General features: G+C 44.1%; 1 protein-coding gene across 1 annotated transcript; it reads left to right on the top strand.

Annotated features, from left to right (window-relative positions):
* The first annotated feature begins 1,692 nt into the window (after positions 1–1,692).
* On the top strand, positions 1,693–20,136 carry DIPK1C (divergent protein kinase domain 1C). The gene is made up of 4 exons (XM_066184443.1): positions 1,693–1,875; positions 6,716–7,393; positions 10,866–11,030; positions 12,707–20,136. Exons 1-4 carry the CDS (start codon positions 1,693–1,695, stop codon positions 12,920–12,922), a joined length of 1,242 nt encoding a protein of 413 aa, XP_066040540.1. The 3' UTR covers positions 12,923–20,136.
* The last annotated feature ends 1,613 nt before the right edge of the window (positions 20,137–21,749 follow it).

The raw sequence follows: 21,749 nt of genomic DNA, 5'->3' as shown, positions 1-21,749 counted from the left end.
AGGTTGGCTGTATTTCAAGCCTAGCTGGTACTCCTACAGAGGAATGGCTGAGCAAAACTCCTCCTTGTCCACTTATTGTCCTAGAAATTTCCAAAGAACACCCCAAGCTGGTCAGAGACAGCTTCTGAAAGCATTTCCTATCAGACTGAAAAACAGGATTAAAATCTTTTAGTTCCTAGCTGCCTCCGTGGTCTTTGCTGCTTGGCACATTCCCAGGAAACAGACCGTATCACCAAGTGCCTCAAAAGTAAGCCTCTCAGTAAAAGGATCAGAGAAAAGAAAAAGAAAATTTGAAAAGGCAGCCTCAGCAGGTGAAGAAATGAGACGGTGGAGAAATCGAGAAAAACACACTGGCAGAAGATGTGGTTAATGATAATGATTCTGCTTCTGAGACTTTGGAGATGAAAGTAATTTTGCTCTACTTGCATCTCCCTCCCCACTGACAATCTCTAGAAAGGAAAGCTGGAATATGTCCAGCAATATTTTTATCTTTCGTTTTCTTTTCTGCCACAGTCTGCCATATACTTAGAAGCTCCATTTCAAGCCCTGCTCTGCCATGTAGAGAGCTGCACTGATCATGTAAAAAGTGTGGAAAACAGCAAGTCTGCTCCACCTGTGTTCTTCCCTTGCTATTCTGGGAGATGAAATTCGATCATATCAATAGAGACATCTTTCTTTTTAAAGATTTGTCAAGGAAGTATTTCTCATTAAATTAGGCATGATGCTAAGAACATATATCACTGAACCGAGCTCTCTGAACAGAGACAGTGAACATCTGCACCTGGACTGAGGCAAGGATGCCAGGATCTTCCTTGCAGCACGGAAACAAACATCTGAGTCTTTGACCCCTCAGAAAGGTTAACGAAGTCACATAGAGGCTGTGCGATGGAGATGACCACACCAAAACAGGGACATAGCCACAGGGAGACAACGAGAGGGCAGGGAGACAATCTATCGACCCCGGCATCCTCGAACCCAGTACATCCTGCCTGTTTGGGCAAAGTATCCAACGTGGCTCCCCAGGGAGGCCGGGGCCGGGGTGCCGGGCAGGGCCCAGCCTGCACCCCGCCACTGGGGGCTGGGGGAACTGCTGGGGAGCCAAGGGGGGACCCACCATGGGGGCGCTGGGAGCTGGGTTACTGAAAGGGCATCTGAGTCGCTCCTCTCTCTTCCTCCATTAGCTCCGGGAGGATAAAACTGGGGAAGTTACTCCAGAATAAAGGACAACTTTTTATTCCTTTCCCCATTTGTCGGGAGACGAAGCTTTCACCACAGGGACCTGTGCGTCTCCAGGCCGCCTCTTTCAAAGTATCGAGCGGCCGCCTGGATGGCAAAGGGTTCCCACAGCAGCATCCATCACCCTTCAAACTCCTTTTATTCTCGGGTGAGAAACTCACAGAGGAGAGGCGGGGGGCGCGGGCAGCAGCCGCCAAGTGGCTGCAGGGGCCGCTTGGCACAGGGGAGCGCAGACAAAAGCCGGCGGAACTACGTGGCTTAAATTCAAAAGGGGCGCTCCGGGCTCCGCCAGGGCAGCCCCGGCCCGGGGAGGGGGCGGGAGCGGGGCCGGGGCAGCCCGGGGCAGCGGGACGGGAGTGCGGGGGCGCAGCGCGGCTCCCCCGGCCCCGCCGCCGCTCGCTCGGGGCCGCCGCAGCCGGAGCGCCCGCCCCAGCGCAGCCCAGCCCCGGCGCGGAGATGAGGGGCATCCCGGGCTTAAAGCGGCTGCGGCTCAAAATCTGGCGGCGATGCGCCCTGCTGCTGCTCCTCCTCTGGGCTGCCTGCTGGGTGGTGGTGAGCGCTGCGCTGTTCCTTCTGCACAGGAGCGTCTTCTCCGAGCGCTGCACGGACGAGAAAAGCCACCGGATCCTGGCCAGGCTGGTACGTGCCCCGGCGGGACGCGGGGCATCTCCCGGGGGCTGCCCGGCAGGACGAGGCGCGGTCGGTCCGTCGGGGCTGTTCTCCGGGGCGCCCTGCCCGGCTCCGGCCGCCGGAGGTGCCGCATCGCCGGCGCCCCCGGCGCGCACGGGCGGGCGGCTGCCTCCCTCGCTCCTTCCCTCCCTGCCTCCCTCCCTCCTTCCCTCCCTCCCTCCCTTCCCGGGGCGAGGTCAGGTGCAGGCGGCGAGCCGGCTCCCGGGCGTCGGATGCGGGTCCGCTGCCCAAGCCGAACGCTCCGAAGCGGAGGAAAGCCTTCCTCCCGGTGTTGGGGGTTTTTGTTTGTTTTTAGCCGAAAAGCTGTTTGTACAAAAGTCGTCTTTCAGAAAGTGCCAGGCAGCTTGTATCGCCTCCTTTATAGTCTAACGGGGGCTGGCGTGTAAGATGTGGTTAAAATTCAGGCAGGGATTCATTAAGATATTCAAGCGAATATTCAGTAAAATTTCCCTTAAAAATAATAACGAACAGATTTAGGATTGTGTAGGAAACACTTTGAGAACAGGAGCAGCGTGGATTAATGCTTTTAGTTCAATTTTGTTTCTTAGTTCAGGGTATCTGTAGTGCTAGTGGTTAGGTGGGAAAGGAGGAATCCTAGTGGGAATTAAATAATCTATCACTGCAAGCAAGCAAGAACTGGTCATAGATTTTCCTTAATTCTGTATAATAAAGAAAAAGCAAGTGTAGGCAGTGGTCCTGACAGTGTGTATTTAATGGCAGTGAGATCCAGTTTCTTTACCTCAGGAGCCAGACTGAAGTAGGGCTGAGATCAGGTTTGCAGCTGAAGGAATGATTCCTGCCTCATCCTTGCGTGCTTGGGAAGAACACTGAGATATGGAGATGCACGGAGCTGCCAAGCTCAGGAAGGTCCAGGTCCTTGCCATCGCAGTCACCAATAAACAGATGGACAAAGACCTGTTGCTGTTCTTCAGTTTGGAAAGCGTCAGGCAAGGCTTCAAAAGCCCAGGGATCGGATTTCAGTCGCAAGCTTGAAAATTGTCTCTATCACTGAGACAGCTCAGGTTCAGACCCTCCTTCCAGGGGAAGAGTAGCTGAGATTGTTGTGCTTGTCTGTGAGTAGGTGAATGATCAGCAGTATCGTTAAGGTTTGCAAGCGTTTTCCCAGATGACGTTAGAAAGGGATTGTCCTTCTAGTGGAATAGTTAGAAAATGAGCTCGTTTTCATCTGCCCCAAGATAAGTCTTTCTGCATCTTCTGAACAGAGCATGAGTTTCACAGTTACAGAAAGTGCAACTGAGCCGTGAAGCAAATAACCTGATAGCTTGAATCTCACAACTTCTATCAAGCAAAAATCAGCTTCTAAGGAAAACTATTTTAACTAGTCATCTCTCAGTAGGAGAGGAGATATTTTAAGGAAGTGGGGGAAAATGTCCTTGCAAGTGGCATTTCTGAAGGTTTTATTTCCTTGTTCTGAGTAAGATATACATCTGTGCAGATGTGTACTGCACTGAGAAGGCTGAAATAGCTCTGGGCAATTTGCAGGGACCAACTTTAACTCTCAAAAAAAACCCCCTCTTGCTCTTTCCTAATGCCAGTCTCATCTTCATTTAGACTGAACACCCTAAGTCATAGCAATCAATTTTTGTTCCCTCTGGAGAAATCAATTAATTTTGATGCCTTCCAAACCTGGTGCTGTATTGCGCTTACATAGAAGTAGTAGCTAACAAGGCAAAACATCAGTTTCAGGCCACTGATGGTGGTACAGTGAGTTATTTAAATTTATATAAGTCCTTAGCAAGGTTTACATTAATTTAAGCTTTTCATTAATATAAACCCAGCTTTTTAAACTTACCTTGATAAATGCACTGAAGACATTAAAAATTATATAGCCGATTTTAATAAGATACATATGGGTGAGTCTGAACCATGCTTCTGTTTGCATTTTTGTGTAGTACAACTGCTTCTTTATAAGGCTTTTGGCTTAGTAGCACTTTCATATTTTATTTTTAAGAATCTGGCACTTAAAGAAGAATCTGTGGCTTTCAACGATCACTAGGTCGATTTAAAACTATCTCATCAACAGATCTCAAAATTCAGTCAATAAGACAGGGACTGCAGTGTGGAGGACCGTTTCTGAAATATTTCTTTAGGGAATTGATTCTTCCTTTTATCGGTAGGATGATGGACAATCTTGTATAGTGAAGTCTGAAGTTAGTGGAAAGCTTCCTGTGTTGGTAAATAATAAACAGTCCATCTTGTCATGGCAGACTAATCTGTATTACCTCTTTAAATGTTTTCAGTCCACCAAATTTTTGTTTTAATACTGTAAAATGCAAGCTAGTGCACCAGGGAGCACAATAGTACAAGCCATGCCAATATGATGGAAGACTGTCCTGTAAAACTGTATCTTTGGAATGGATGTAAGAGTCAAATAATTGCTTCAAGATGAACTACCAGTGCAGACTGTGCCTAAAATGCTGATAGGAAATGGTTCATTCTTCTTGATTGCTTCCTTGAGGAAGCCTTTTTGAAAGCCTTGCTTGCCTTTGTGACCAGCTGAGAATACACTTCTGGAAGGCTGATCTGTGTTTCATCACTGTGAGACCGTGAGTTCTTTGGTCAAGTCCTCTTCCACTGATCCCAGTTTGCAAAACACTGCACATGTTCATTGTAAGAAAAATATGATTCAGACACTGTTTGTCAGATACTAGGTTAATAATCAAATATTTATAGCTTCAACTGAAAAAACAGCACAAAATTCCTAAACAGCAACCAGGTTCAAAAAGGACCTGTCTCCTCTGTCTGTGAAATCTGAGTCTGCTTTTTCCAAAACTACTTTTTCTCACTAATGCCATTAAGAATGACATGATGTCAACTCAGGAAAATAAGCTGCACCTTGACATGGTTGGCTACAGGTCATGGTCATGTGTTCTTTTAGATGCCAGAAGACCAGGCATGTGAACCCTCTAAGAGTGAACCACAGTAAGATTGTCCACAGGGGCAAGTGTTCACCCATGTGAACCCAATTACATGACTAAGTTCTATCTTCTCTTCCTGTACCAGAAGAGAATTAGATTGTGGTCTGTCAATAGAGTTTTAAATGTGCTTGTAACTTACAATCCAAAGAAACCCCAAAAAATTCCTTCTGTTTGTAATTTTCTTTCTAAAATCGGTTAGAATTCCAGATGGTAAGAACTGCTAACCTACTTTCATTGAGAAAACTACATTTCCTACTTGAAAAGGTAGAGTAAAATTGTATTACATTAGTAGGAGTAGATTTTCAAAAGCAAGAACATTGATCTGCATGCTCTGAAGTCTGCAGACAGCTGAGTGAGTCTCCTTAGCAATCCTGATGTGGATGAGGATGCAGATGTATGTGTGTTACACACATGCATGGACTCAGTGTCCAGACACTAAGGCAAGAATTTGCCTACCTGCGCTCCTTGCTGGCATTTAATGTTCTCACTTGGGCTGTGAGAACATCAGAATATAAATAAATTTTATGTCTGTCTGAACTGCCCTCAGTGAGCTGTTTCTGTCAACTGATCACCTTTCTTGGATTTTGGACTTAATCCTCCACCCATTCCCCAGTGTGTTGTTAAAGGCTGGACTCTAAATGTTGCTTGGCATCAGAACATCTTCCTCTGGTGTACACACCTCAGAGGCTGTCCCCAGAAAATGCATTACTTGAATGCTATGACCATGTTCCTCGTGTAACAGCCAGTCACAAATGAGGTGGGGCTCAGGCAGCCACTGCAAGTCCTGCACGTGTAGGGGGACCTGCCAGTTTGTTTAAATAAAGATTCAAATGCCAGAAAGGAATGGAGGTGGATGACACTGTCAAGCTGCCTCACAGATGTTTGGCTTTCTACACCACCTCCTCTATTCCCCTTTCACCAGAGACCTCTGATCATCCCCTCTACTGAGCGACCCAAAGCAGTCCCTACAGCTGCATTTTTGAATGACCGTAGGAATACATCAGCTGCCTCCACTTTTGGAAATGATTTTATGGAAATTAGTCTGGCTTGAGAGAAGGACTGGTGAGGGAATCCTTGAAGTTCTTGCACTTATTTGCATTGACCACTAAACTATCAAGCAGCAGTTTCCTCGTTTCCGAGGACTGATTTTTTTCCAGTTAAAAAAAGATTACATATTGAAGCAATTAATATTAAAATGTAACTTCTGATAACTACATATAAAACCTGGAGAGTCGTTGTTTTCTGCAGCATTTACATACTCAAAAATTCTGAAAGTTCTTGGTCCAAAACTCACTGAACACAACCTCTGTTTTTCCTGGTGATACAGGAGGAGGTTATCACAGCTTCCTTCAGGCTATGTTGAGTGCAAGACTGAAACACATAAAGCTGTGGAATGTCCAAGAAATCCAGCTCCACGTGGATTTTCCTGTAATTTTAGTGGTGATATCTAAGTTAGGATGTCCTGAGCCTTGCAGAGAAGTCCTGCATTACTCTGTGCCTTAAAGTGTTACAACCCATAATCATACACAGCACAGCCCCTAGTGTTTAAAGTTTGTCCCACTGAAGTCATACGTATAAAGAATTTCAGATTAACAGTCATCCAGTTCCTTTCCTTGCCCCTGAAAACTCTGCCCTTTACCATCCCCATAATCACTGTTTTGAAGCAAGTCATAGATCTCTAGAGACTTCTGAAAAACCATTGAATGACCCAATGGTTGTGGGTGTGTGTTTGCAGTTCCATGACTGCTGCAAACCTTGTGAGCTTAGGGCTCTTGCTCATTATTTGTCTTTCTTCTACATGGTCCATGGGGGTATGGTTCTGCTGTGAATATTCGGCTCTTTCACTCCAGTGCCTCGACTACAGCAGCGGAGCCCTGACTGGGGACCTCTGTGAAGACCTATGTGTGGCACAGAAGCTGGTGTACAAGCACTGCCTGTACTATGACAGAGGTAAGAAGGTCATTCAGGCTGATTGGAGAGGCCAGCCCATCATACTGAAATCCAAAAAAGAAATCTTTTCCAGCTACCAGCACCTCAGTATGCTAGAGGAGGTGGAAGCACAGGATATCCCTGAAACAGAGCTTCTGCTGATGGTTGCTTTGGAGGTCAAAAATGCCCTGGGACTGGAACTGTCTAACAGTACCATGGGGCCCCTGTGGACAAGGAAGACAGGACCACGTTGGAAAGCACAGGTGGCCAGCATGTGGTCCTTGCTCCAGCAGGAAGAATATATCTACTTCAGTTTGCTGCAGAACTTCAGCAAACATGTGCTACGAATTATTGGCTCTTGTGGACACTTTTATGCTGTGGAGTATCTCACAGCTGGACATGCCTGGCACAAAACTCTTTTTCCCTTGGAAAATGTGATCGGCCCCTCCCTTACTGGACACAGAAGCAGAGTGAGAGCCATCATTGACATTGCACTCAGCTTTCTGGACATGGTGCAGCATTTTGATAATGATTTCTCTCACCGACTTCACCTGTGCGACATCAAGCCAGAAAACTTCGCTATCAGGCATGATCTTACGGTAAGTCAGGCCTTTGGGGTGGTGTTCCAGGAATTTGAGGTCAAATTCTAGTCTGAAGGTGACTGTGTAAAAATGGCACTTCTCTCCTTGTACAGCTTTTGGCTAAGTCTTTGCCAAAAAGCCAATGGATTTACAAGCATTGGGGGAGATTCTCTACAGCTTTTCCTCTTTGTAATGTGTACAGCCACGTTTTTGGAGCACTAAATCCTGCTGCTTGTTTTGAAAACTTCTTGCTCACTTCTATTTTGTTTCACTTCTTCAAAGGCACCAGTGCAAGGTCCCTTGGATGTGGTGAGGGATGCCTCCTGGAGGCAAGGAGATTTCAAAAGCACTAAATCAAGCTACAATTTGAGTCATATTTCTGGTAGTGATGCTGAAATGAAGAAAACTGTATGAATTTGAAAGCTAAGGCTGAATTCATGGCCTGACACAAGGGGTGCTCCCCACATCCAAACACATATGTTTATGCTTCAGTGGTCAGCTTATCTGGTCTGGAAACTATGCAAGGACAGCAATATGAAACTCCCAGCCACTGTCACTCTTTGATTTTCCATTGTGCAGATGAAACTTGGACCTGATAGATATGTATATTTTCTAAGTTGTAGTGCAGCTCACATTTGTTCTGTGGGCAGAAATTCCTCTGGTTTTGGTTGGAAATTTGTCTACAGATTGGGGGTACAATGCAGTGAGAAAGTGTTTGAGCTAAGCTCCCAATCTGCAATGTCTTAGTGGAGTTTCTGCACTCTGAGTGAATATAAAGCATTTTCAGGAACTTTAATACTATTTTTAGTACTCACTGAGTGTTAATGTAACACTTGTATCTTCAGAGAACTAGACGAACACTACCTAAACACACAGCCATTAAGAGCAATTAGAGTGTTTCCCCTTCACCCTTCCCTCCCCTCCCACTGTTTATTCAGGTGCAATACAGCAGCTGAACAGGGAACGGCTGAGGAGCTACAGGGAGAACCTAAAGCAGGCTGTACCACTATTTAGCCAAAGCGAGAATTCCTCAAGGCGGGCTTTGCCCATCTTCCTCAGTTACTCAGGGCTGTGGCTGCCTGTGGCTGAGCACATGCCAGAGCATCTGTTTCACAACCTACATACAGGAAAACAGATTCCATTTAGGGAAAGGGGATGAATACCGGATGTGATTCTCTTATGAATCCTTTTGGTGAGGCTTGCTTTGCCAGGATGTTCCACTGACCAACCAGTTCCAGAATGGGAACACAGCAATGCAGCCTCTTTTTCATCTCTTGTATTTGTTTCAAGAACTTTTTCATTTACTGGTTTCTTCTATAGGATAATAAAAAACCCCACGATTGTACCACTATTCCTCATTTGAGTAATGAGACTTCTAATGCCTAAAGAAATGTGCCTGGAATGCAATGGTTTTACTCTGAGGATTATTTTCATGTGGTGGGGACAAGTCTCTAGCTTTCACATGCTCTCCTGCAGCACAGAGAGGAGCTGTCTGGTAGATCATCCAGGAGAATTTTAAGCTGCCATGGAGCCACACAAGGTACAGAGTTAGAAGGAGGTTTGGGTGAATGCACAGTGCTCTGGAAGAGCTTTCTCTTTTACCAATATTTCAGAGAAACCTGGAAAGATTACAGTAACTTAGACATGATTTTAAATCAGGTCATGAGCCAAGCTGGGTCCTTCCTCCAGGTACTTTTTTCATCAACTATGATCATAGCAAAGCCCACTAAAATGTAGCTGTTTATGGGCACAGTGTCATCCAGATGTGTCTTCACAGGGTCTACCTGGATGCCCACACATTTTTGTAAAAGATGAATTTCAGTGAAGCCACTGAACCCTTTGGCAGACAGGTATTTGGGAACCAGGGCTGATTTTCCTAGTGGAGCAATGGATCAGATTGTCAAATGGGCTGAAAAAGACCCCACCTGGGAGGTGGAACAGTGATGGTGGGACTGGGGAAACCCTGCATTACTCTCACTGTCTCTTCTCCAAAGAACTGAACAGTAAAACTACAGAAAGCTTAAGGAAGTTTAAAAAAAAAAAATAAAATAAAAATTGCCTGTCCAAACATGTAAAATTCTTTAGGTTAATCATCATCTATAATCATCATTATAGAGCCCTCCAAAATGTTTAAAAATACTTATGTTTTTAAGATATGCCTCATCTCTGTAAAATTTTTCCCTATGGAAAAGGGAGTAGAAAAAAATGAAGATTAGACCATGCATGCTCTTTATTTTGCCTGTGGAAAGTTTATTTGGCCTTCTACCAAACCAGACATCTTTAGTTCCTGGGGTTGATCCAGTTGCTGTTCCAGTCACACAGTTCATCTTCTCCTGTTACTTGGGAGGTCGAATCTGAAAAATAAGACTATCATTTGAGACCAAGTAACTCTGCTTTGCCCAGGTCCCAGGCATTTTCCTCTATGAAAGTGTGTGTCAGATGCTGCAAGAGAACATCCCTGATCCTGACTGTCAAGTGTGAAGTGCAGCTGTGAACATTTGCTGGCTGCACATCCATGGTGTTGGAGACCGGCTCAGGCTTTCTTCCCTGTGGTCACCCACAGCTTGGCTCACATCAGGCAGCTGCCATCCCTGTACTGGATTTCTTTCTTTCCCTCTTTATTGCTGTGATTTCTTTAAGTGAGGCATTCATGGGTGGAGTGGCACTGGCAGAAACTGAGACCACAGCCCTTCTGTTCCAGAGTGGTCTCAGCCCCAGCACAGGCAGCAGTTCTGCAAACACTTTGTGCTGTGTACACGCTGCTCTGAGAGCCTCGTGGCAGGAGGAGGAAAGTGACTGACTCCTTTCACTCAGGTTTTTTCTGCTGTGACCAACTTCTGGCTGGACTCTGCTACAGGACATATTTCTGGGCCATAAGAACAAGAACTGTGCACAATAAGCAAAGAAGACTAGACAAAGCCAGACCCAGCTTTTAGCAAAGTCAGGGATCTCCTTCTACAGGTGAACAGACTCAAACCCACAGAATGCAAGGACAGGTTTGCAGGAGCTGTACCAGGTGCAGCTCTCCTTGCACATCCCACTGCTCCTCTCCACAGTGGCAAAGTCAGGAGTTCAGTCTGAATGCTGAGTTCTAAATGATACTGTCTGGCCCATGGGTAATTGTGCACCATCACATAATTGAGAGGTTGAGGTGCCATCTGCATATGCTGCACCAGCAAGTAAATCAGTCTTCAGATTGGATAGTTCCACTTCAAGGCAAATCCATCTAATTGACTTCAGGGATGCATACTGTTCACAAATAATTTTTCCATTCCTGGTGTCATAAGCATTGGCTGTTTTTGTTTTAAAAAGTGGTGTTTATAAGGCTAGTGTGTCTCAGTTCAGTGAAATAAAGCCCCTGTAATCCTAATTCCCTGCCAGCAGTTGCTCTCAGCACAGCATTTCCAAAAGCAAGCAGCAAAGAATGCCTGCTCAGCCCCATCCCAGAGGCTGTGGCGTGCCAGATCTGATGGGATGTTTTGATTCACAGGTGGTGGCCATTGATGTGGATATGGCCTTTTTTGAACCCAAAATGAGGGACATCCTGGAACAGAAGTGCACAGGAGATGAAGATTGTAATTTCTTTGATTGCTTTTCAAAATGCAATCTGAAAATCAGAAAATGTGGAGCACAGAGAGCCAATAACAACTTGCAAGTGAGTAGACACAGCTGTTTTAAGCATCCAGTCCTTTTAAAATCACACTGACTATAAAATGCATGGTATGTACAAGGAGACTGTGAGATGAAGACAGTCAGGTTTTTAAACATGTCCACGTGTCAGTCGTGTTCAGAAATCTCGTCTTGGGACACACAAACAGATCTTTATATTCACTATATATAGGGTTTATTTGCCATGGTTTTCTGTAGGTGTTAGCCCAGTGCCACAGACAGGAGAGCAGAGTATGTCGGGGCAGGGGATTAGCACTTCTGTCTCCACTGATGGTGAAGTAACATGCTTGAGTTGCACCTCAAATCCTATGTTCATTTCTGGGCCCCTAGCTTCAACAAAGACACTGAGGTGCTAAAGAATGTCCAGAGAAGGACAATGGAGCTGATTAAGGGTCTGGAGCACAAGTCTTACAAGGAGTGGCTGAGGGAGCTGGAGATGTTTAGGCTGGAAAAAAGGAGGCTCAGGGACATCTTATTGCCCTCAATAGCTACCTGAAAGGAGGTTGCAGTGAGGTGAGTGTTGGCCTCCTCTCCCAAGTAACAAGTGGTAGCACAAGACAAAATGACACGAAGTTTCACCAGACAGAGTTTAGGTTGAATATGAAGAAAAATTCCTGAAAGGATAGTCAAGCATTGGAACAGGCTGCCCATGGAAGTGGTGGAATCACCATCCCTGTGAGTGTTCAAAAAACTTGGAGATGTGGCACTTGGGGACATGGTTTAGTGGTGGACTTGGCAGTGCTACATTGACACTTGGACTCAATGATCTTAAAAGTCTTTTCCAGCCTTAGTGATTTTATGATTCTGTGAAGGATGAGGCTGCCCAAATGTAAACAGTGGTTGTGATTGTCCACTCTACAGAGGCAGTGTGTGGGTGTAGTGGAAAGCAGTCTCCATGGCGTCCTTGGCTTTGGGCTGAAGTGTCTTACTAAGCTCACCCAGCTTGTGTTGGTGGGAGGCACTAGAGCAACAGAGACGTTGTGGGGGTGTAGCTTGTCAGCCTTTAGGCTGCTTGTCCCACCCCATCACCCTTACTAATTTTTATGCAGAATCATAACATTATGCAGAATTGTTTAGGTTGGAAAAGACCTTTAAGATCATCAAGTCCAACTGTTAACCCAGCACTGACAAGTCCACCAACAGATCACACTTCTGGTGCCACATCTACACATCTTTTAAATATTCCAGGAATGGTGACTCATCTAATTCCCTGGGCAGCTTGTTCCAGTGCTTGACAACCATTTTGGTAAAGAAATTTTTCCTAAAATCCAACCTAAACCTCACCTGGCACAACTTGAGGCCATTTTCCCTTGTATTGCTTGTCACTTGGGAGCAGAGGCTGATCCTCACCTGCCTACAACCTTCTTTCAGATACTTATAGAGGGTTATAAGGTCCTCCCTCAGCATCTTCTTTCCTAGACTAAACAACCCCAGCTCCCCCAGCCACTCATAAAATGTGTGAAGTGCAGGAGCAGCCTGAGAAGAAGGGCCATCCCTTAGCTAGAGTGTAGCCTTTATGGATGCTCCTTTTCTATACCTTCCTCTTTGAATGGCTAAAGGCCTTTTGGATTCAGATGACATTTTGCTACAGTCCCAGGGAAGCAGCAGGGCATCAGCCATAGCTTCTGAAACACAACATTCTGCTCTTTTTCTTTTCCCCAGGTAATCTGTGACAAAATATTCCGTCGCTGGTTTTTCCCAAATCTCAGAGGACCACTGATTTCCCTGCCCCTGCAGCTGCAGCTGCAGAAAGCTGTGCAGGAGTGTGCTCAGCCAGGGCACATGGGTGCCACCGGGCACCAGAGGACTCTGAAATCTCTCTCCGAGTTGTACCACCTGCTTCGGGTCACTCAGCGAGAACTGCAAGGGGCAGAGTAGACACAAGAGGCAGAACTGCAAAGGCCACATCCCATTCCCTCTGCCATCCCTCCTAACCCTGTACTTGTACAGCACAGAGATTGCTTTTCTGCTATGCAAATGAAGTTCATGACTGCAGGTGCAGCACATCCTGATCATATCCTGTCAAGTGCTAAATTGCTTTACATTATTTGGATTCTGTTCTTGCTTATTTTCCTGAGGCAGCATTACCCCTCTCCATCAGCATTCAGCACATCCTTCTGAGCTGTAGTCACTGCTCAGATAGCATCTGTCTGAGTGTGGTGCTCAGAGCATGCATTTACAGAAGAAAAGTGTAAGTGCAGCAAAACTCTATCAATAATTAAAAGAATGGGCGAGTGGGTGTGAATAAGTACATGTATGGTGTTTGTTTTAGTTTCTCTGTCAAATGAGGGGGGAGTTTACAGTAGAGACAGAGCATTCTGTGTGGAAAAAAAAAAAAAAAAGAGGGGATCTCAAACAGGGAAATGTGCTGTCACACAAGGAAGGAGTAGCTTTTGTACAAAGCAGTCCTTTCTGATGTCTCCAAATCCATTTTCTCCAGGGCATTGCATTACCTGTGCCATCATTTACTCTTTTGGGGAAAAAATATATGAAGGTACTTTGGACTTTTCTAGACCAAAATAAGTATACCCTTGCTGAGCTCCCATGTGGGTACTCATACTCTGCAGTGAAGAGGTATGAATAATGTTACTGGATTTTCCCATGTGAACAAGCCCTCAGGCACTTGTACATCAGAGCACTTGATAAGAAGCACTCCTTTGCCAGAGACCAGAATTGCCCAGGAATGTCAACAATCTGTCCTTTGCACAGAACAATATCCAGACCCAGAGTTTTCTTCCATGGTATTTTTTTAATGAACAAAAGGAATTTTTTTTGTACAAATTCATTATCTTGCAATCAGTTATGTAAATAAAGATCTCTAGATTAACTTAAAAACATTAACTTTGCTTTTGAAATGTGCACAGATGTGGCTGGAGAAACCAACATGGGTTCAGAAGACACTACAAGTGCGTAGGCCCAATACCAGGCAATGTCCCCATGATCTGGTTTTGGCATGAGGACACTACAAATCCCACAAACAGGAATCCCAGCAGCCTATGGCAGCCCTCAGCTTGGAGGAATCAATGTTAGGACTAATGATACTGGTTTGGGGATGTGAAACATATAACAACACTTAGTCTCCTCCATCTTTACGTCCCTCAGCCTTATGACAGCTGTGAAGCCTGTGAGTGCTAACTAGACATAAACGTTTCATTTCTGGGGTGGTTCTTTAAAGTAAAGCCAAAGACTGCCTGTGACCAGAAAAATGGGAGCTGCTTAGGAGACCTCGACCCCTTAAAACCTAGCTCAAATTTTCAGTCTGGTGCTAGTGGGTTTTTATATATATTTCTTGCAATAAGCTATCATCTTTTTAAAAATCATGCAAGCCCTCAAGAAACTCAGAGCAAGAACAAGGTCAGCTGCCTTGCCTGGGGCTGGACAAGCTGCTGCCAAGCTGGAGCTCCAGCTTAGGAGCTCCTGACTGGTAAAGTTGCTCTCAGTCCATACTTCTCCTTTAAGCAGGCAGGCAAAGAATGTTTCAATACTTTAACATTATTCTTTGCAAAAGCAGGAAGGCAAAGCAGAATAAGAAACACGAATTCCAGAACTAGCCTTGTTACAAAATCATGAAATAGATGGAGAAGATCATTAAAGACAGAATCAGATGGTGGCAAAGGAGCGGCGATAGGTAAAGTATCAGTTAGAGAGAAGACAAGGAAAGAGAGATGAAGGAAAAATAGAAAAAAAAAAAGAAGAAAAAATATGTCAGCCTTTGTAGAAACATGATTTACGATGCAAAATTCAATAAAGTGACATTTATTCTGAGGAAGAAGAGACTGAACATAAACATAATTCTCTTCAAAAACAGAAAGAGGTTGATAAAAAGAGAATAGGAGAGAACTGCCCTGTCCAGATTTCCTTGGTGGATATGACCAGCAATGAGCTTAAACTGTAGCAAGGAAGAAAACAGTTAAGACATTTGCTACAGGCTTTCTGATAGAAAGGAAGAGTGAAGATATGGCACAAATAATCTGGGAAACCTTCAGACTTCACAAATTGTGGGTTTTAACTATAGGCAAGAGTGAGTGCCTCTCAGGAATTATGTACATGAAGTAAAGTTGATAATGCTGCCTTGAGGTAACCTTTTATCTTCAAGTCACGTGATTATGCTATCACAGTTAGCATTTGTGCTCTCCTGACTCCCTCACAACAAATCCCCCACTCTGAGACTCAAGAACACATCTCTCTCTCTCTTACTTTATCTATGCGAATCTGTGGGCTCCCCTGCTAAGGGAAGGCATAGAGATCTCCAGCTGTGCAAATGATGCTACAGAGCCTGCTGGTGTGATCCTGCCTCCCCCACACAACCTCCCTGCTGATGGTCCTGATCCTTGCTAGGTCAGGAGGAACTCAATATATATTCCAAATGCTGCTGGGGAACCTGAAGATACTATATATCATTGTGCTCCTGTTTCCCTGGTCCCATTCTTTCCTCCCGTCCAAGCTTCAGAGAAAAGCAGGCATTCACACCTCGGTGCTTTGCAGCAGTCATGCTCCCGCCATGGCAGGGCTCCCCTTCCCATTTCCAGGTTTGCATTTCAGACAGGATAAATTTCTGCTGGGTGGGATATTCCATTTTTCAAACAGGTGGAAAAAACCCAGTGAAATGAAAACTGGTGGCAGCCAAATGCTGGTGGAATGTGACTCTGCTCAGAAGATCCTTTTTCCTTGCCAAGATATAGGAAGGGAAGCTGCCTTTGACAGATTTCTCCAACTCCCTCAGGGCCTGGCTGCAGCCACCTCCACCTGGCAGGGACCTCCTTCCCCCACACCACATTTTCCCAGGACATTAGGTTTCACTTCTTTTCAGGATACAGAGAATAATCCTCAGCAAACTCTCAAGATCAACACAATTGGGTTATTTGTCCTTGGCTAGGCTGTGAGATTACATATCACTGATGCAGCCAGCTCCAGGCAGGCTTTGGTGCACACCTTCAAGGACACAAGGAGAATCTGACAGGCTCTGTGAACACAGGGCTTGATTCTTCACAGCCCTCTGCATACAGTGCTTTGTAAAGTCACTAAATCCTGGGAAACAGGAAAGCACTATCAGTGGAGCAAATGAAATATTATAATTTAATTAGCACAGGTAGCAATGACCAAAACAGGAATAAAACAGTAGTTGTGCCTTTATCTCCCTGGGACAGAAAGAAGTTAAGGCACTGGTTTAGTTGCCATTTACCTTAAGAAGACAAGTGCAAACTGCTGTAATTCAAGGCTGTACAATTTTACAACCACATTCTTGGTGAAAATATCTATTTTTTTGGATGGAAAAATCTATACAGGTGTTTGACAGGAAGAACCAGGACTGGTGCCCCTTTCATGTTGCCCTGGCAGCAGTGCCCACCCCTCTTTGGTAGTTAGTGCACCATAGCTTTACAAAGACTGAGTAAGATTCTTCCCACTGCTTATCCCTTCCATAAAAAGTCGGCTCACATAGGTTCACTATCAGCATTTGGTTGCACTGGCAACAGCCACTTTAGTCCAAGAAGTCTGTTCCCATTCAGTTGATCTCAGCCCCATCCCTTTGCTCTGTCAGTCTGTTCCCATATCCTTTCTGCCCTATAAAAGTGGCATTACCTCCTGATTAATTTCTACCACTTGCTGAATTAGTGCCTTAGTCAGCAACTTCTACCCCATATTTATGGCTCCCTGTGAAACACGAATAGCATTAAGTCATTGTTTATTCATTCTTTGCATCTCACTTAGAAGCATTTGCTTCTACTCTGCAATAATCCAAATACACTGTCTGTTCCCACATTTTTCAAGAGGTGAGTCCAACTGGAGGTCTACTTCATCTTTAGGAAATCTTTCGGAAAGATAAATTCAACCGGGTGCTTAAGATTTTCACAGAACTACTTCTGATTTTCTCCTACTGGTATTTTATGCTCTGTAAAAAAAATCTGCAAGCAATAGTCCTGCACTAGGATGATATAAGACAGAGCAGAACTCCTTGCCCCAAAGGGTTTATGTGGTCCCCCTTGTGTTTCTAGGTTGACTCAATGGTAACTAGCCCAGAAAAGCAGGTCATTGCTGTAACCAGAGTTGTTCTTACAGATACTACTGCTCCCTAATATGACTTCCCAGATTTCCCCTTCACTGAGAGCATTCAGATACATTGCTGGAGGGAGCGCTAGAGATAACAACAGATATTTGGGACTGGGAGAGAAGAGAGGGAAGGGTGTGCTTCTTTTTTTTTTTTTTTAATTAGAAACCTTGACTGAATAACACATTTCCTATAGGTGAAAAATGGGATCACATAGTCAAAAAAGTTAGGCACTCCTCACTGATAATTTTTTTCCTTTGTTATAAAGTGTAGACTCAAGCTGGCCTATTTATTTTTGTGTAGTAAAAAAAAATAAAATCAAACAACAACAACAAAAAAACCCAACACCAAACCAAGACATTAAAGAAGCCATGTGCCAGGTTGCCTGTCTTTCAGCAGATCATATTGTCATATGTAATGGCCAGGAAGGTGATAAATTGCAGCTTTTAATGAGTTTCTGGCTGTAATATGGGAGCGTTGTAGTTGTGATGCCAGTCTATGCATCTGGACAGCCAACTATAAAACAAACCCAGAACCTGCATCAGTGCATGCAAACAACCAGATTACCTATTTTGGCAGATGCCCTCTGAAGCCTAGTAGAAATGAAAAATGAAATCCCTCTGTCTGTGCCACCTCTAGTGAGTCCACACAATAAGCAGAGTTACTCTGAAGGAGCCTCAGTCGCTGCCACATTCCTGGATCCACAGTAAAATCAGGAGAAAGGCTACTGGGCTTTCAGTAGCAAAAAAAGACAGCAATGCGTAGTGAGGGAAAGAATGAGATGCTTGGAAGAATGAAAATCCAGGACAACTGAACTCAGAACTAAAGAGATAAGAGACTCCATACTGAAAAATCAGAGAATGTCGATGAATTGCTTGGGGAAAAAAATCCCAACATTTCCATTATTGTTCTTTAAAATAAAAAAGCGCAGTAGCACAGGTAGTGCAGCCATCGCCAAAGCCATTTGTTGTACATATCTAAGGATCTGTCAAATAGACTGTGGAGCTGTATAATGACATCTACAGCCTAAAGGCTAGACAGAAAAAAATCACTTTGAAAAAGCTTTTAGAATTACTATTTACATAAATGCATAAACCTGCCCTAATTAGCAACAAACAATGTCAACCAAAAAGAGAGAAAGGAGTGTTTTTGTCACTAAAATTGTTTTTTGTCTATAAATTAAAGTATGGAAAATGATGAAATCCCTGAAAGGCTACAATTCATAATCCATGGGTAAAGTTTTGATCCTGCAGATTTGGGTCCCAAAGCAGCAGAGTGACGGCTGAGCTCCTTTAAATACCATGATTCTTGGTGCCTTCTGCAATGTGCTCTGAGCCCCTTCTCCTGTAAACTGGAGGGATTTTTCCTACGCTACAAAATGTGCCTAAGTGATGTTGGCAGCCAGAAGGATGTGCGTATGATCCAGTGCATAATCACTTCCACAAGCATCTGCTGCTAGTGCTTTCAAGATACATGTAATCCAAGCTGGAGACTATTGTGAATACCTCTCATTTCCCCTTTCTGGTTCCTTAGCAGTTTGCTCCTAGCTAGTTAGAAACAGATCTCCCATCCTGCTTAAATTGGTTATAATCTCTCCAAGATTCATGCTACAGCAGGAAAAGAACAAACTGCCTTGAGTTCAGGTTGGGTTCATTCTCTTAAAGGTACGACATGCAAAGCTGCAGGAAAGAACAGAGGTCAGTTTTTATTTCTAAAGAGGAAGTTAAATATAAGTAACTGAAAAAAAATAGATATTTCTACCAATATCCTATATACATTAATGAGCTAACATTCCTCTGTATTGGCATAATTCAAAGCCCTCTGCTTCTTTCCAATTCAAAAGAAAATTTAAAAAGCACAATGTGTTTACTACACCAAATTTCACAGGTATGGTAATTACTTCTTTCCCATTTCTATGTCACACATTTCAGGTTGTATCTTTGTCCTTAGGAAATTGATTTTTTTCCTTATCCCAAGAAAAATAATAGCTGGGAAAAGGCGAGTTTTTTGGGGGGTGTTTTCTCTTGTACAAGGGTTATTAAATAACAATCAAATATTGCAGGGAGTTATCAGTGGCTAAGTGTTTATTACATGAACCAGGGCCTATTTAATGGAATCAAATGTCAAACAATAGCTAAATAAAAATACAAGTTATTACTCCAGTATTCAGAATTTCTTTTAATGTAATAATACCAGTATTTGTCTATCTGATTCTAGATTATATATGCTCATGTAAGTGCTTTGCCAAACATATGTCCAGATGTGCATCCACATGGATTCAGCCCACATCTGATTCTTGGCAAAACAGTGACCAGAGCACGGAGGAACAAACCATCCCTTGGAATGTCCTAGCGATGGTCTTTCTTTTAGTCTTTGTATTCTATTTCTTTGTGGAGTAAAGGCAGTGTGTACTCAGATACTGAGGCATTCCTTTGTTGAACTGTAAATTGATGTCACAAATGCTCAGTGGGCAGACCATAAATGCCTGGGGTTTTATTTCTCGTATTATATTCTGTATAATTTGGGGAAATGCAAGAGTAATCAGCAACATGAATGAGCATCACACAGTGTACAGAAATCATGAGAAACTAACAGAATGCTTAATCAAATTCTGTGTTTTTACCCGTTGATTTCACTGAGTTTTCTTAAGTAATTAAAGAGTTACATTTTTTTGGATCAGATTCTAGTCCCCAGCTCTTAAAAAATATTGGATAAACAGTGTTATATTAGCCAAAGATATATCACTGAAGAGGCATTAGATAATGCAAGTATACTGCCTGAATTTCCATTGCCATTTCAGTAGATATCTTTCAAAAAGTGAAGAAACGAAGCCAAGAGCTGGACAGGACAGTGATAAGCTCCACTGAAAAGCCTGGAAATGGACTATGCAGGGACAGTTCTTCAGTTCCACCTCATTCATTTTGCATTCGTTTTCCCCCCAAATATGAAGTCACATGTGATACTGGCATGTTTGAAGACTCAAGCTGGATTTACACCAACATAATTCAGTGGCATTTAAGTGTGTGCTCTTGACTCATGTCAGCAGGAGAGCAGGGGCTCCTTGCATTTTTAAATGGGCAGAGGTAGGAGTAACATGAGCAATAAACTCATTTAATAAAAGTGATAATGCAGATGTTAACCATAGCTCTGCACTTTTTTCCTTTCCATAGTGGGAATCTCTGTGGAAAGGCTGACACAGAGCTGCACCCACTTGGACACGATCCAGGGATCTTCCTCAAGGACTGTGGCACAGCCCATTGCTATTCCTCCACACACACTGGCTCACCAGTCATGCCTGGCTCTGAGGCTGGGCTCTGGTCTCACTGCAGGCACCTCTTCTTGGCTTTCAGGCAGGGCAAGGAACTTGGGCATGCCGCTCAGGAGAGGAGTTCTCTCCCGCACCTGGAAAATGAGCAGATAGATCAGACTGCCCTACTGGTTGAATCTCAGCCCCTCTCCTCTGACAGCACTGACCATTAGGCAATGAGTTACAAGTGTTCACTCTCCCACTCCTTGGGAGTGAAAGCTCACTGGGAAATTAAAACTACTTTTCTAGTGGATGTCCACAGGGTGCTGGAGGATGAATCTCTAGCATCATTCCCAGTACTGAAGTGTCTCACCCAGGAAAGTCTCTTTCATAGCTGTGACCCTTACCAGTCCCAGCACAGTGGTGAGGAGCTCAACCCTGCCATCCTTCTCTTCCGGCTGCAGAAGAGAAGGAAATAACCTTTTCTATGATGAGACTGGCACTTCAGAGGAACATCACATTCATGTCAAGAATGGAAGTGAAAGAACACAAAACAAATGTGGCACCACGGATGTTCCTCATCTATTGATATCACTCCATCCCACAGCCTTTACACAAACTTCACTGAGAAAGTTTTTGCAGCAGTCTACTCTCATACAGAGGCAGAATGCTGAAAAAAATTGTGGGGGGGTATTTAATACTATCCGCCTTTTTTTCCATGTGGGAAACTGAGAAGGATTGTCTGAATAATCAGTACAAAATGCAGCAGTCTTTTTCTAAGTGCAAAGGAAGAGGAAGAATTTGTTGGGCTCCATCCTTTTATATTATAGATAACAAAGCACTGGAAGGGTGTGTCTAGTTTTCAACACAAGAGTACACAAAGCTGTCAGCCAGCTCAGATGCCATCTCTGTAAGCAACAGGGATTTAAATGCAGGCACACACACCTGTCTGGGCATTTGGATGAAAATCTGGTAGCTGGAGTGTCCAACTACACAGCTATAAATATTTAAACTGGCTGCTCTGAGTGCATGTTCTCAAGCTGCAAAGATGCTGGAAAGCAGAGCATAGCTGGAGCAATGCCAAATAAATAGGTATGGGCTTTTAAAGGGTGCTTGTATGGATCTCTGCAGACACTTCTGGTAATATGAAGTGCTTGCTACTAAAAGCAGAAGATAACAGTAGCTTTTCATTAGAAGAAGCAAGTCCTACAAAAAAACTCACATCTTCTCTCGTGCATAGGAACAGGGAAGATTGTTATGAGGAGAGGCTGAGAAGACTGGGCTTGTTTAGCCTTAAGCAGTCACTCCTGTGTACAGCTAATGGAGGCATGTACAGGAGATGGAGCCAAACTCTCTTCGGAAGTGCACAATGGCAGGACAAGAGACAACAGGCACAAGCAGGTACACAGGAA

Source organism: Chamaea fasciata, unplaced genomic scaffold (assembly GCF_029207755.1).
Source record: "Chamaea fasciata isolate MVZ Bird 193981 ecotype frontalis unplaced genomic scaffold, bChaFas1.0.hap1 SCAF_1, whole genome shotgun sequence".
NCBI classification, from domain to species: Eukaryota; Metazoa; Chordata; class Aves; order Passeriformes; family Sylviidae; genus Chamaea; species Chamaea fasciata.
Note: the sequence above shows the minus strand (reverse complement) of the source record. Positions and strands in the feature narration are given on the sequence as shown.